This window comes from Porites lutea, chromosome 2, assembly GCF_958299795.1.
Source record: "Porites lutea chromosome 2, jaPorLute2.1, whole genome shotgun sequence".
Lineage (NCBI taxonomy): Eukaryota > Metazoa > Cnidaria > Anthozoa > Scleractinia > Poritidae > Porites > Porites lutea.
Genome location: NC_133202.1, coordinates 36,807,459 through 36,820,404, shown reverse-complemented (window position 1 = coordinate 36,820,404; position 12,946 = coordinate 36,807,459). Strand labels below are relative to the sequence as shown.

General features: G+C 38.7%; 1 protein-coding gene across 1 annotated transcript; it reads right to left on the bottom strand.

Moving 5' to 3' along the window:
• Positions 1-4,135: 4,135 nt before the first annotated feature.
• Positions 4,136-9,073, bottom strand: LOC140926128 (uncharacterized). Its single transcript, XM_073375920.1, has 4 exons — positions 8,908-9,073; positions 8,004-8,129; positions 5,568-7,151; positions 4,136-4,515 (listed from the first exon to the last, which is right to left on the bottom strand). Exons 1-4 carry the CDS (start codon positions 9,071-9,073, stop codon positions 4,136-4,138), a joined length of 2,256 nt encoding a protein of 751 aa, XP_073232021.1.
• Positions 9,074-12,946: the final 3,873 nt, after the last annotated feature.

Sequence of the window (12,946 nt, the reverse complement as noted above, 5' to 3'; positions counted from 1 at the left end):
ATATTAAGCTTTCCTTAACTCAAATTCAAATTTGCCACCTTGCTGATTCTGAATAATAAATGATGTCCAGGCATTATGCGCGGTGAGGGTCTTGAAGTACCTGCACAGATAACTAACAAAAGACCGATCTCGTCCTATTATCCAGTGTAATCAAGGCTGAATGAAAAGTAAACATTAATTAAAAGAAGTATATATCAGTTCTCTGTCTTGCTAACACTACAAGTGATGTGTGGTAACTTTTGTTTGTCTGTTGTTTTACCCAGCCAGGTCCTTCAAACTAAAGAATAAACCAATGTACTTTCACGTATGCAGGGTGGCAGGTCGTTTTGCCCGAAGGTCGATTCGACCGACGCCAGTTCGTCGCGATCTCGTCGATGTGTTTTTGTCGTTCTTTAAAGGAATAAGGGGCGGAAACAAATTGACAGTACATGTGGAACCCAAGCTTATCTACAACGAAAAATCTCCTATGTGTTCACCGTGGTGTAGAAACTTGTTAATCATCGGGCCAATCGACTTTACCGGGCGAAACGCCATCGGGAAAATCAACGTTCGGGCGAGTCTACCACAATACGTGTGCAGGCTCGGTGTCCTTAGCAGAAGAGTCACTCACTATACCTGGTTCTCTCATCAGTCCCATGTACGTGGATGACGTATCTCGGCATAAGAACTTTGACTCTGCTGAATACTTGGTCTTGTTGTTCAGATCGCATTGACTCGTGTACCACCAGTAATTTAGACTCATGCAACGTGGGTCTTCCATGCATGCCATGAGGCAGCCTGGATAGTTATGGGAGTATAACTTACTGTATGCGTGGTTCAGTAGCGCTACTCCCCTTTGGGATCTCTCCTCGGGGCTGAATTCTCCCAGAGCATTTGTTGTCCTCAGAGTGTGATATGTAAGCAGTATGGCGAGTCCTTTTATGCTCCACATTGTCTTATTTGGCTAAAATAACACAGTAACTATTTTCAAACTTGTTTGAAGACAAGATATGAGTTGAGAAAAAAGAAAGACTTTTTAGTGAATTTGTCGCACTTTAGAGGTGCCAACTAGTTCCCTTTCAGAATTTTTCTTTCTTTTTAAACGTTTGTTACCTAAGCCGTCTCTTTCCGATCTTTATCCCTCAAATACTTTGTTGTTTCTAGGTCCTGCATCTTGACGTGTCAAAGATCCTTTTTACTGAGTACTGTATCGATCATGAAATGTCTTGCTAACACTTTTTTTTTTCCTAAAATTTTTGTATAGCTTGAGGAAGGCTAAAAATTTCTAGATAACTGTTCTATTTGTGTACAAGTTTACAAGCTTATCTAACAAATTCTCTACGATTTTCTAAAGTTTAATTTTTCGCATTTCATTCCCCTTACATGGTAAGTTATTTTTCGTAGAAAAAGAAAACCAACAATTTTCGTACTCGAAATGCCACAGAGAGAGGAATCCAAGAAAGTCTTACTTTCGTAATACTTTAAAATGCGTCCAAAAATTTCGGGGAAATAATACTGAACGCGTGTAATTTCGAACCCTAGGACGGCAGGCAGACAGACAAAAATTTTATAGCGCCGCTCAGTAGAATGAATTTCCAGAGATCTGAAATTACTCTGTGGACTGACCTTAAAAGTGTTTTCAATGGATTTAGGAGGGAACCATCGCTGGGTGCATTTGAGACCTACTGTACCAGACACACTTGTAATACTGAATCAACAGTACAAGACTGTAAGTGGATACTAATAAGAGAGTATGGTATACAAAATCTACACATACTTACGGGATTGCTTCAGTTCTCCTTTTCTCAACAGAGTTATATCATATATAAGTTAGAAGTTCTTAATGCGGAGGGAATCCTTCTCCACTTATTCTCTTGCAAGTCAGTGAACTACGGAAATATTTCTTCTGTGAGCCTATCCTGAAAAGACATACCGACCCTAAACATTTTCCAAAAGACAAACTACAGATGTAGGTATTGTGTAGAAAACAAAAGAAAATGTGATTCTTAAAGTAATTTGAAATGTCACAACCCCATGAATTTTCAGTTTTCATTTGTGAACAATAAGTGATGAAAAATACATGATTTTAACAGTATTTTTTGTAACACATTATTTATTTGCTGTTGGTATATATTAAAAGATGTCAAAACAATCATCTTATTACCAGGACAAAGTGTTTCAATGAAACTGTTAGGCTTAGTTGATTAAGAGTTAATGTTGTTTTCTGTGTGATCACAGTTTGTACTTATAACGTTGCCATATGGTTCACCAAAGACTTTCACACGAACAGATCATCGCACTGATCGCCATAGTGCTATGAGCGTTAAAAAAGTAAACATAGAAGTATAATGCATTATGATTTTTAATAACAACGACAACCACGCGACTTAACAAACAATTCTCTGTTTTCACTGTCACGTTATGAAAGATAAAAATGTGGCAATTGAAAAAGATTAATTCTCAAAAAGCCTTTCTAAGATTCAGGGCTATGCAACAGAATTATTCGATATAAATATAACCAAGGCAAGCAATCGATCGTTTGTGTCTAATTTTGAGGTTGGAGCTGATTGCAAATCGGTATATCCATGAACACAACGTGTAACTGGAATAGCGCCCCAATTTTAAATTGGGGCCAACCACCGAAACATTTCAACTTTAAACATGTCTAACATCGGTGAACTCGTCCATTTTTCTTTCTCAGCCACAATTCCATCCGCGACATATCTCATTACATCCTTGAAAGGTGACACGGTGCTAATGACCCCCTAGTCACCGAGTATTCGCTAAAATTCATAGTCCCACGCTTAAATATTAGAGTTTATTCAGTACTACCAAAAAGTGTCAAAATCTATACACTGAGCCGGACGCCACAACGCTGCCTTTTTCATCTACTAATTTCTTCTGCTTCGATTATTTCCACAACGTCATTTCTGGTAATTTATAGCCTGCAAGCTCTCGTAATATAGCGAGGGGCGCTCTGGCGTTCTAGCGGCGGGGCGAAAAAGGAGAGAGAGCTTGCAGTCACCTCTCAGAAATTTGAATTCCGCCTCCAGTGCCCCCTGCATGACTCCCCGTCGACAGAGCTGTCAGTTTTGGGCAATCGTCGCGGAGCGAAAATGAGCGTCAAATGTAAACCAACATAGCAACAGCGTGTGCATGACAGATAATTTTCCCACGAGCGAACGAAGCCCTGAAAGTAAGGCATGAACTCAGAGTATTGTGTCTCTCCGCTGCTATTAAAACGGATAACAAATTGACGGGAATACATCGAAATGAATTTGTCTGCTGCAGGATGCTAAAATTTTACATATTTTCCCTCCGCTACACTATATAAACTGTACCGCGAGACCTCTTCTGTCTACTGCAAAGAAGCTAACTGAATTAAAGGTAACTATAGTTAGTAACCCACCTATTGTGTAATTTTAAAAGCGTCAAAGCTCTGAAAGAGATTTTCTCGTTAGAGCAATATGTAAAAGGTTTTCGAAGGTTCCACACCAATGAAGGTGTCTCTCCTGTTAGCCTGCAAGCAAGCTCTCCCGGGGGAACATAACGTGATCGCATGATTAAAAATCAGCCAATCAGCCAATTTCGCATCCCATTCTGGGACGCAGATATAAAATTTATGAGACGTGAGTGCAAGCTCTCCTTTGCCTCTTCCCTTTCCCCACCTCCGTACCCGCGGGAACCCCAGGCGAGTTGCCCGCAGGCTTCTAGGTACAGTATGGTGAATCATAGAATCTACACAAAATTTTAAACTAAGTTTTATTAAAAAGACTTTTGTGACTACGAGCAATACAATTAACGTGTTCAAATGCATAAGGTGCCAATCATCTGGGGCCGTCCACCGGCTTCTAAGCCCATTTGTAGACTTTTATACTATTTTAGATTTCTTTGCCACGAAATTTGCTGTGTTCAGAGTGACAAAACGACTCAAAATGGTAGATAATATTTTAAATAGAAACTTCATCAGCCTCACATGCAAGGTTCTAATCAATCGATGGTTTCTATTCGCTTTGCACAACTCTGATCTAATCTGAAAATGTCAGAATTATTATACGCTGCAATGATTTACTGAGAATGTTTTGCACCAAAGAGAACGAATCTACACAATTAGTCCTAAAGCTAACCTTAGGGCTCTGTCGATATTGGATAGTACTTAAAGTGCTGTATCGTATTTCCCTGCTGTCGTTTCATGAATGGTGACTTCAGTGAGGGCGATGTCGTCTTGCACATTTTCTATCCCTTTAAAGGGCCTCAATTTGCTTTCGTGATTCTTTTCTCCACCTTGCTGCTTTTCTTCGTCTTCTTCAAGGCTGAAATTAATAGTTCCGCTGTCTTTTAGAGCGCCGGACATAGTTGGCATGTCCATTTTTCCAGTTTGCAGTTGTTGTTGAAAGAGGCTTTTGCCACTCAATCCTTGCACGTCGCCCTGTAATTCATTGAGAGGCAGAAGAAGGGCAAGACAGCACGAAAACGACCACTGGGGATTTTTACGCCACGTGTTGAGATAACCGTAGACGTTTGTCAAGTATTGAACTGCAAAAAATTCACACCAATGTATTTTTATGTACAGTAATAATCTTGGACTTCAAAGAAGGCGACTTGTCTTCGAGGGAAACACTGACTAGGCTATGAGCCGACTCCTGCGGTATTGTATTCTACAGCGACAGGGTAACTATAAGGCAGACAAAAAAGAGGCAGACCAAGAAAAACAATGTTGAAGGCTGAGTGAGATTGTCAAAGGCTGAATGAAACTTAAATAAACCCTGACAAAAAACTAGCCCAATAATAATAATAATAATAATAATAATAATAATAATAATAGCAATAATAGTAATTTGTGCTTTTTTCCGAATATATATCTTTTTAATGGAATGAATTTTTTCAATGGAAATTAAGGTTCTTTTTTTTAATCGAAAGGAATTGTAAATAATGCTTTGACTGAATAGTTTGTTAAGTGAAATTTTAAAATTGTAAATAGGATTTTATAGTTAGCTTTGATATCAATAAAAGATTTGGTGTACTAAAATTTTTTAATAATAACAATAATAATGATAATAATAATAACAGAAAACCTTTTATTGATAACAAAACTAACTATTAAAACCTATTTGCAATTAATTTCGCTGAAGAAAAAAAGAAAAATATTCAGTCAAAGCACTATTTTCATAAGCTCCTGTTCATTTCGTTTAAACAAAAATCATTTCTATTAAAAAAAATTCATTTCATTTATAAACAATTGATCTCAAATAAAAATGAAATAAAAATATTAAAAAGACCCTTAAAATACTAATAGCGTTTAAGCGGCAGTCATCAATGAAATCCCCTTGTGGAATTTTGCGGAAAGGTGTCCTGGAACCTCCTACGCATGTGTGTACCGACCTTAAAATCTCAAAAGAAAGCAACGTTCTAATCCAAGTAATAGTAATGTGATAAGGTTCCTAATTCTCTTCTGAGAGCTTATCGGCTAGGTGTTTGAGAATATTTAGCAAAAGAGAAAACTCTCTTTTTTGAGGATTAAAATGGACTAATGTTAAGTTGTACAACCTTCCTACTTTTGTCTGGGATTGTAGGTGTGCAATACTTACCCAGAAGAAGTCCAATGACAAGAGAATTTGCTCCAAACACAAGTACATTGAAAATGATGTTGTCAAGGTATGGGTTGATTGAGGATGGAAGGCCTTCTTTTGGGATTCGACTGACAGCTCCTATTCCCAAATTGACAAACGTAACGCCAAGGGATGACAGCATTAACTTGTTTTCAAAGGAATCCAGAATAGGTCGTTTATAAGCGAAGAACATCCCGTAGAGACCTGATATGACACAAGCCAATCCCACATAGGCCCTGCTCTCGCTTCCCACAAGGATCAATCCAGAGGTCAAAACCACCTTCCGAATTGTTTCAACCAGTTCCCAATACCATGTCTGCTCGGTATAGTTTTCAAAGAGAAACCGCAACCCTGTCAAAACCTCTCTGCTTTGCAGACTAACACTAGTACTGAGCCCACGTTCTTGTTTTTGATAGCTTCTTTGCCTACAAAGAATTATAAAAAATGAAGTTGGTAGAAACACAATGTACGCCACAGTGCAGTATGCAACGAACACCGAACGGTTGAATTCCGAGCTTGTGCAGTCGATGCTATAGTCTGCTTTAAGGAACTTTTCGCAAGCTTCGTCCTCTTCGTCGACGCAGATTGTGTGGCAAGCGAGGGGAAGAACGTTTGCTGTTTTCAAACAGGTGCTCAGGTAAGTCACATGAAGGAAGAAAAACAGATTTCTGTAGATCACCTCTTTCGTTTGGGACATCTCCTTGACTTTCACCTCTTCGCTAAGAGTGTTTCGCATTAAAGTTAGCTTCTTGATTCCGTAAACAGCAGCTGCCACAATTATTGCAGTAGCATTCAAAGCTAATATAGCGTACAAACTTCCAAATGCATTAACTTTGAGATTTTCAAAAAGACACTGGATTGGAGCAATCTGAAAAACGTTTCCTTGCAGTACTTCGGAGTATTCTCCAATTTGAGTGAGGGAATCTGGCCATTTGATGTACGAGAATGCTTCAAGAACTCCCGACGTTACTTGATAAAAACCTATGGCTATCTTTAGCCTCCCAAGAATGATATCTACTGAGGAACGCTCTTCGTTTTTCTTGCCTTTTTTCCTGCTTGTCCAAACCACAATAACAATTATTAATAAAATGACTGCTGCCAGGACTGAAAGTTGTCCGATCATCCATTTCTTCGTTGGGCATTTATTACACGACTTAAGCTGTTTATGGAATCCTTTACTGCAAATTTCACACAAGGGGCCTTCGTAACCAAGGGCGCATAAGGATACCAAACCTCCTATGCACGATTTTTCTCTCGGACATTTTTGTGGTTGAGGAAGACTGTATGGGTATTCAATATAAGATCCTTCAGACGCGATAGTTTTTGTGCGCACAACAGGAGTAACACCGGCGTTCTTTAGACCCTCAGTAAATGTTTTGTAAATCATTTTGTCTGTTTCATTTCTCCACTTCCACCAATATCCACTTCGTAGAGTAGCAAAATCATGCACACACTGTAACCCAGGTTGATCGCATGGCTTGCAGTCTTCAAATAAATGAGTGCGGTAGAAGTTTGTCAAGCATTTACAGGCGCGATATCCTGCGAATTCGTTTGTGTCTGTCCCTATCGCAAATAGAACGAGAATGATTAAAGAATAATTGAAGTATGACTTGGATGTCATTATAATTTGCTGGCAAAAGCCTTTCCACACATACTATTTTAATCATCTAAATCATTTTAAAAACATTCCGTCAAGAAGATGTTAGATACACTCTGCGGCTGCCTATCCATGTAAACATTTTCGAGAAAAAATATAAATGACGCGAGGGGAGGATTTAGGTGACCGAGTAGAGAAGACGCAGGTATACCTGTACTTCGAATACCGGCCATTTCAAGTTCCAGAAATCTCATTCTCTATGAGTCCTAGTGCCAATTTCGCATTTGAGTGAAATAAGATTAGAAAACTATTTATCGTGAAGCGAGCCAAAGGATTGGTTTTGCAATACTTAAGACATTTAGTTATACAACAGAACAATGAAACAAAGAAAGGGGAAAAAAAAGAAGAAGAAACGATGAAAATGATGGGAGATTTTATTCGCGGCCGGTCACTCTATCTTTCGTTCCTAAGTATCGCTGTCAATGCTGAGTTTCGGACGGGGATGCCAGAAGGGTAATTCTAGTTTTCGAAAAAAGGATTTCGCAAACAACCAAACGCAAGTTTTGAAGAGAAGGCTTGGGGTAACTCGAAAGTAGCCAGTTGATGACCTGGATACGAAAGTTACTCCGCCTACAAGAGTTGCCTAACCTACTGGACCGGGACTTCACAGTGCTACCTAAACAACCCCTAATATTTGGCAAAAAATCATTGAAGTTACGTTGCTATCCATACGATAATTAGGTTTGCCGGTGACCCACATGCTCACTGAACCTGTGCTTCTTACCACTTCATAATGGCTAATATTGAATGCCATATACCTTGTGGGCACGCGATGCAATCAGATTTTCGAACTCCAGGTGCATTATTAAAGTGAACAAAAGTTCCATTGGGGCATCTCAAGCAGCTGTCACTAGCGAAAGCTTCAGTGTCGGAGTAAAATCCACCTTTCAGGACGACATAGGTAAGAAACACAAGAGCAATATCAAAATCGTTTTATCATACTCAGTTTTATTCTAGCCAGGCAACTATTTGGCTCTCCTGCGACCGAAGAATGCCAGATTCCAAATTGAGGTTATATTTGCACCCTTACGGATATCTTTCGTTCTGTACCGTAAGGCCTCTTGTTTACACATACACGCCATTTTTACGGTTTGATTTTTTTTGCCAGAGCGCCTTTGTGACAGAACGCTATGAAAATGCATGGTATACTTTTTACGTGGTCGATTTCGCGTAAATTAATTAATTAATTAAAATTTAATTATTTTGGATTCGTCAAAAAACGGAAAATCCCCCCCAAAAAAATTGTGAGCGAATATTTTCAAATAGTTATTTTTTAATATATGCTATGAAAAAAGATGGTTAAAACGTCCAAGGAATTTAAGCAAAAGTCAAAAGGTTAATTTGGAAAAATATTCATTGATTATTTACTTTTTAACGTGAGTCAAGATATGGAATATCTGTATGGTGATAAAGTTGCCTAAAATGACTGCCGTGAAAATGAAATTATACCTAAAGCTCATAAGACTAATGCGCCTGTGAAATTTTTTAACACAACAAGTTGAAAAACTGATGGTGAACGATACCATTGGCATGTGTACTACATGCAATGGGAAACGAGTACAGTCTGAATATAATAAACTCTTCAAATCAACTACTTTGCAGGAAGAGGGAAAGGTAAATATCTTACTTGATATTTCTTTAAATATTCAATGCAGAACGTACCTGCAGGACATTCCACGCATTTCAGTTCATTGGGATCACTCACGGATGAATTTACAAATGTTCCCACTGAACATGGCAGAAGTTTTTGTTTCCCGTAAGTTCTATTTGCAAATCCAGCCCGACCAAAAGCCTCTGCCAAGCGTGCTTGTATCTGGATTCCTTCCATAATAGCAGGTGACTGTTCGATATCGATGTATTCTGAGTCACCTTGCCCTAAACCACTAAACAGGCATAAAAGTAAGTGAATTCGACAGTCTGCCTTCACCCCATACGGGTCACTATGGTGCTTCAACTCCTCTCTGAACCTTTTCTGCTTTTCTTAGTTTACGGTTAATCTCTCTCCGTTACGTTTAACTGACACTTTTTAAAAGAATTTATCCTTTGTTTTGAAAAGGTGAAAACTCTCCTTTCGGTTTAAATCTCTGACGATTTCCGTGTTAGAAAGAAAGACCGAAGGAGGGCCCATTAGCCACCGGAAAAAAGACACGGCCAAAAATTCACATCACCTTTATAAAAATGAGCGGCGGTGTAAAAAAAAAAAAAGGGAACAGAAAAACATACGAAAGAGGAGATAGAAAGCTTAAGTGTGGCAGAGAAAGCCCCATGATGTGTTTATCTCGTGCTATTGAAGTTGTTTTAACATTTTAAATACCTTATTGGAGTCAGCTTACATGTAAATTGTGCAGGTATGGTGTGTGTCCATGAATTTCATTGTGCCGATTTCCCCTTCATCCAAGCTTCTACGAAATAATAAATTAAAGTGGAAGTAAAAAAATAGATTACGTTTAGAAAAAAACTAAAATTTTGTACTTAATTTATCAACTGCCATAAATGACAGTCTTTCAATAGCGAGCCTGTGTACAGACGCCTCCCTCCCCTGAGGAAAAATCTGGGAGAGAGACGTCTCTCTACCCGATCTTTTTTTTAGGGGAGAGCCGGCGTCTGTACACAGGCTATTTTTCACTAAAATCCTTTCAACGTTGCAAACATTTTTAATCATTTATGAGTAAAGTGAACTTTGCATACAGTCCGGGCCACAACCAGATCTCGATATGTAATTTCCTACAATGTGATTGGTCTAGACCGCAACCAAAACATTGATTTGACCGCAAAAGGACTAAGTTCGACAGAAATGTCGAAGCAAAGAGCGCTATGGCTGGGATGTTCCTTGAAGAAAAGTAACACCATCTAATACCAAAGCATCTAATACCAAACCACTTTGTGATCAGGCAAGACCATGGTTACGGTTCTCCACGAACAAACCGGCGGCATCTTTTTGCCACAAAAACAAGGTGCTTTTGCTTTTTCATCCGACTGCAAGATAACATAAAATAAACATGGCGTTACAATGAATGAAAACCAGCACGTGAACGGCGCAGCTGACTGTTGCATCTTCCAAATCACGGCATTATTTGAATTCGCTATGCACTACACCGAAAAGATCACCATCAAGAAGCAAATTTTATGTAGATTTCCAAAAAAATTTTTTTAAGGATCAGAAAATTGAAACTCACCTTCTTTTTTTAGATGTTTTGCGCCTTGTCCGGCATTTCTTTGAGCTTGAAAACTCTCGTGTTCGGTCGTTTTACCTCCCAAGAACTCACAAACGATCATCGGACGGTATTTTTTCTAATTCACAACCCTGATTTCTCATTGTCTAAAGTCACAGCTCTCAAAGTAGTATGGGGAAAAGACAATCGTAGGCGCAGCAAAGAGCCTGGAAGTGACCTTCCCTCGTGTTTCTCGGCGTGGGCGCCATTTTGCAAATGTGGGTGACGTCATCATATATCCAGATCTGGTTGTGGCCCGGACTGGTATAGGCAATCACGTGATTTCGAGTGCAATTTGGAAAAAATAACCAAAAAAACCAACCAACAAAAGCAATTTGTGGTCTTTGAAAAATTTACAAGTGCTTATTTATTTCAAATTGCACGAGGAAATCATGTGATTACTTATTAATAATATACACGTAAACTTAACTACAACAACAAATTTTAACGGCGCGCGCGCTTTTAGTTCATTCAACTGATTGGCTGAAACAGACTACTACCTTTGTCAAATTCAAACGTTTTCAAGACCAACGCTTTCCACATCATTCAGCTAAGAACTTGGAAATGTGCAAGGATTGATTTTACATGGTCACCAGCCTGTTAAAGATAACTCGGTTTACAATAATCAGCAAAAGTAAGTGTTTTTAAATTTATCCTCGATTATGAGAGCTAGGCGTTTACAAGGAGTATACTGCCGTTTTGAAATAAGAACTCTTCGGGCAGCCAAAGATGAAAGACACTTGCTGAGTTGTTTAACGACTGTTCATCATTGTCTGTCCCTGAGACACCATCATAGCTGTGTGATTCATAGCATGATTCATGGAGAAATTTTTGAGATTTAAAACCCGAAAATGAAGGAGGCAATTTGTTTTCTTTCGATGCTGCGATCGATGGGTGCGTGGAGCCACAGTTGTTGTCATGTCGGAAACTGCCAGTATTAATATAATATTTGCTCTTTCTTAGCGCAGGGGTTTTCATTATTTCATTTGGATATTGCTATGGAGAGTCATGTCGCTCTTCTTCGTCGGCTTTATCGAGTACTAGTCGTTGACGAAATTTAAAACTCTTTTGCCGTGACATTGGCGATATATTCTAAAGTTACATACAACCTTTGCTTTCTTCAGCTTGCTGACTGTTGTTTATCTTGCGCTATGACTGGTAAACTTTTTTTCTCACTTTCTTTAAGGCTAGCACCAGCTACGGATAATTTCATTATGTAAGTTATGATATTTTCCCCATTGGTTTAGTTTGAACCAGATGTTTACAGCTGTGTTTAAATTTTCGGTTTCCTTTGCTACTGAGGTAGAAAGAAACAGACCATCGCATGGATGTTTTAATAGAGGTCTTCGCACGACAACGGACACCTTTCTCCTCCAACAAATAACGTACGTGACTTGAAATCCCTTGTTATCATGGAAAACTTGTATTCTTGTTCGTTTAAATGCCTGAAAAGTGTAGCTGTCATTGCGTGTGGTTGCCAAGGCTTTTGTTCTTTATTTTTTACTTTAGCGTAGTCTGTTATAACTAGTTTATTTAGTTTCTCTGGGCTCATTTTCCTCGATTTTGTCGACTGTATTTTTCTCTTAACACCGATGGGGTCACCGTGCTTGTTTACGCGTCAGCAGGCTATTAAACTGGGGTATTTTTAATAATTGCGCGTTAAAAATTCTATTCCCCTTCTTACAGAATTAAGTCTTTGTTACTTGAAAGACACAAAATTTTATTTTGAACATGAAGCTTCTTTTATTCAAATAAGCAGTATTGCTTCATTTAATTCGTCTTTGATTGCCTGGTTCTGGGGATATTGCACTTTTTCGGACAATTCAGTAGTTATCTTGAGTCCTCGCCTCGATCCAAATACACCAAATATGAAACTATTTCCCCCAAAAAAATCATGTTCTACTATCAAACTTTTTTATTCTTCAAATATGTTCTTTATTAGACTGTTCTTAGCAAATACCTGGGAAAAAAATCGGGGGTCACCGTGCTTGCTTGCTCACAAACTGCTGTGAAAGGTGGACATAGTTTTGAGATCGCAGTCCGGATAGATACTTTGCGCAGAAGGGACTGGGGCGAGATACAAAATAACGCCCATCGTGTTCGAGATCACTCGAGATCAAGCTTGTTTTCTGTTGTTTTTATGTGTTTGATATCGCCAACACAGAACATTCAAACTTGAAAAGAGTACACTAAATGCCAAGGAATGAGGTAAGTCAAGATTTGATGAGATTTTGGTGTTATGAATCGTTATTTTCGACTATTTTGCAGCTCCTGTGTTCTGTTTAATTCCAGTGAGGTGGTTCGATTTTTTTGCTTTTGCACAATAATGCTTGACAAAGAATTTTGAAGAAAATACTATTGATTGCTATTCTTCATACATTCGCTTGTTTGGTTTCGATACACAGCAAAATGTGAATTCAGCAGCAAACTTCGTGTTAACATCAAAGACTGGTCTCCCTCGCGTGGTTCTGGTGCTACGGAGGGTCTTA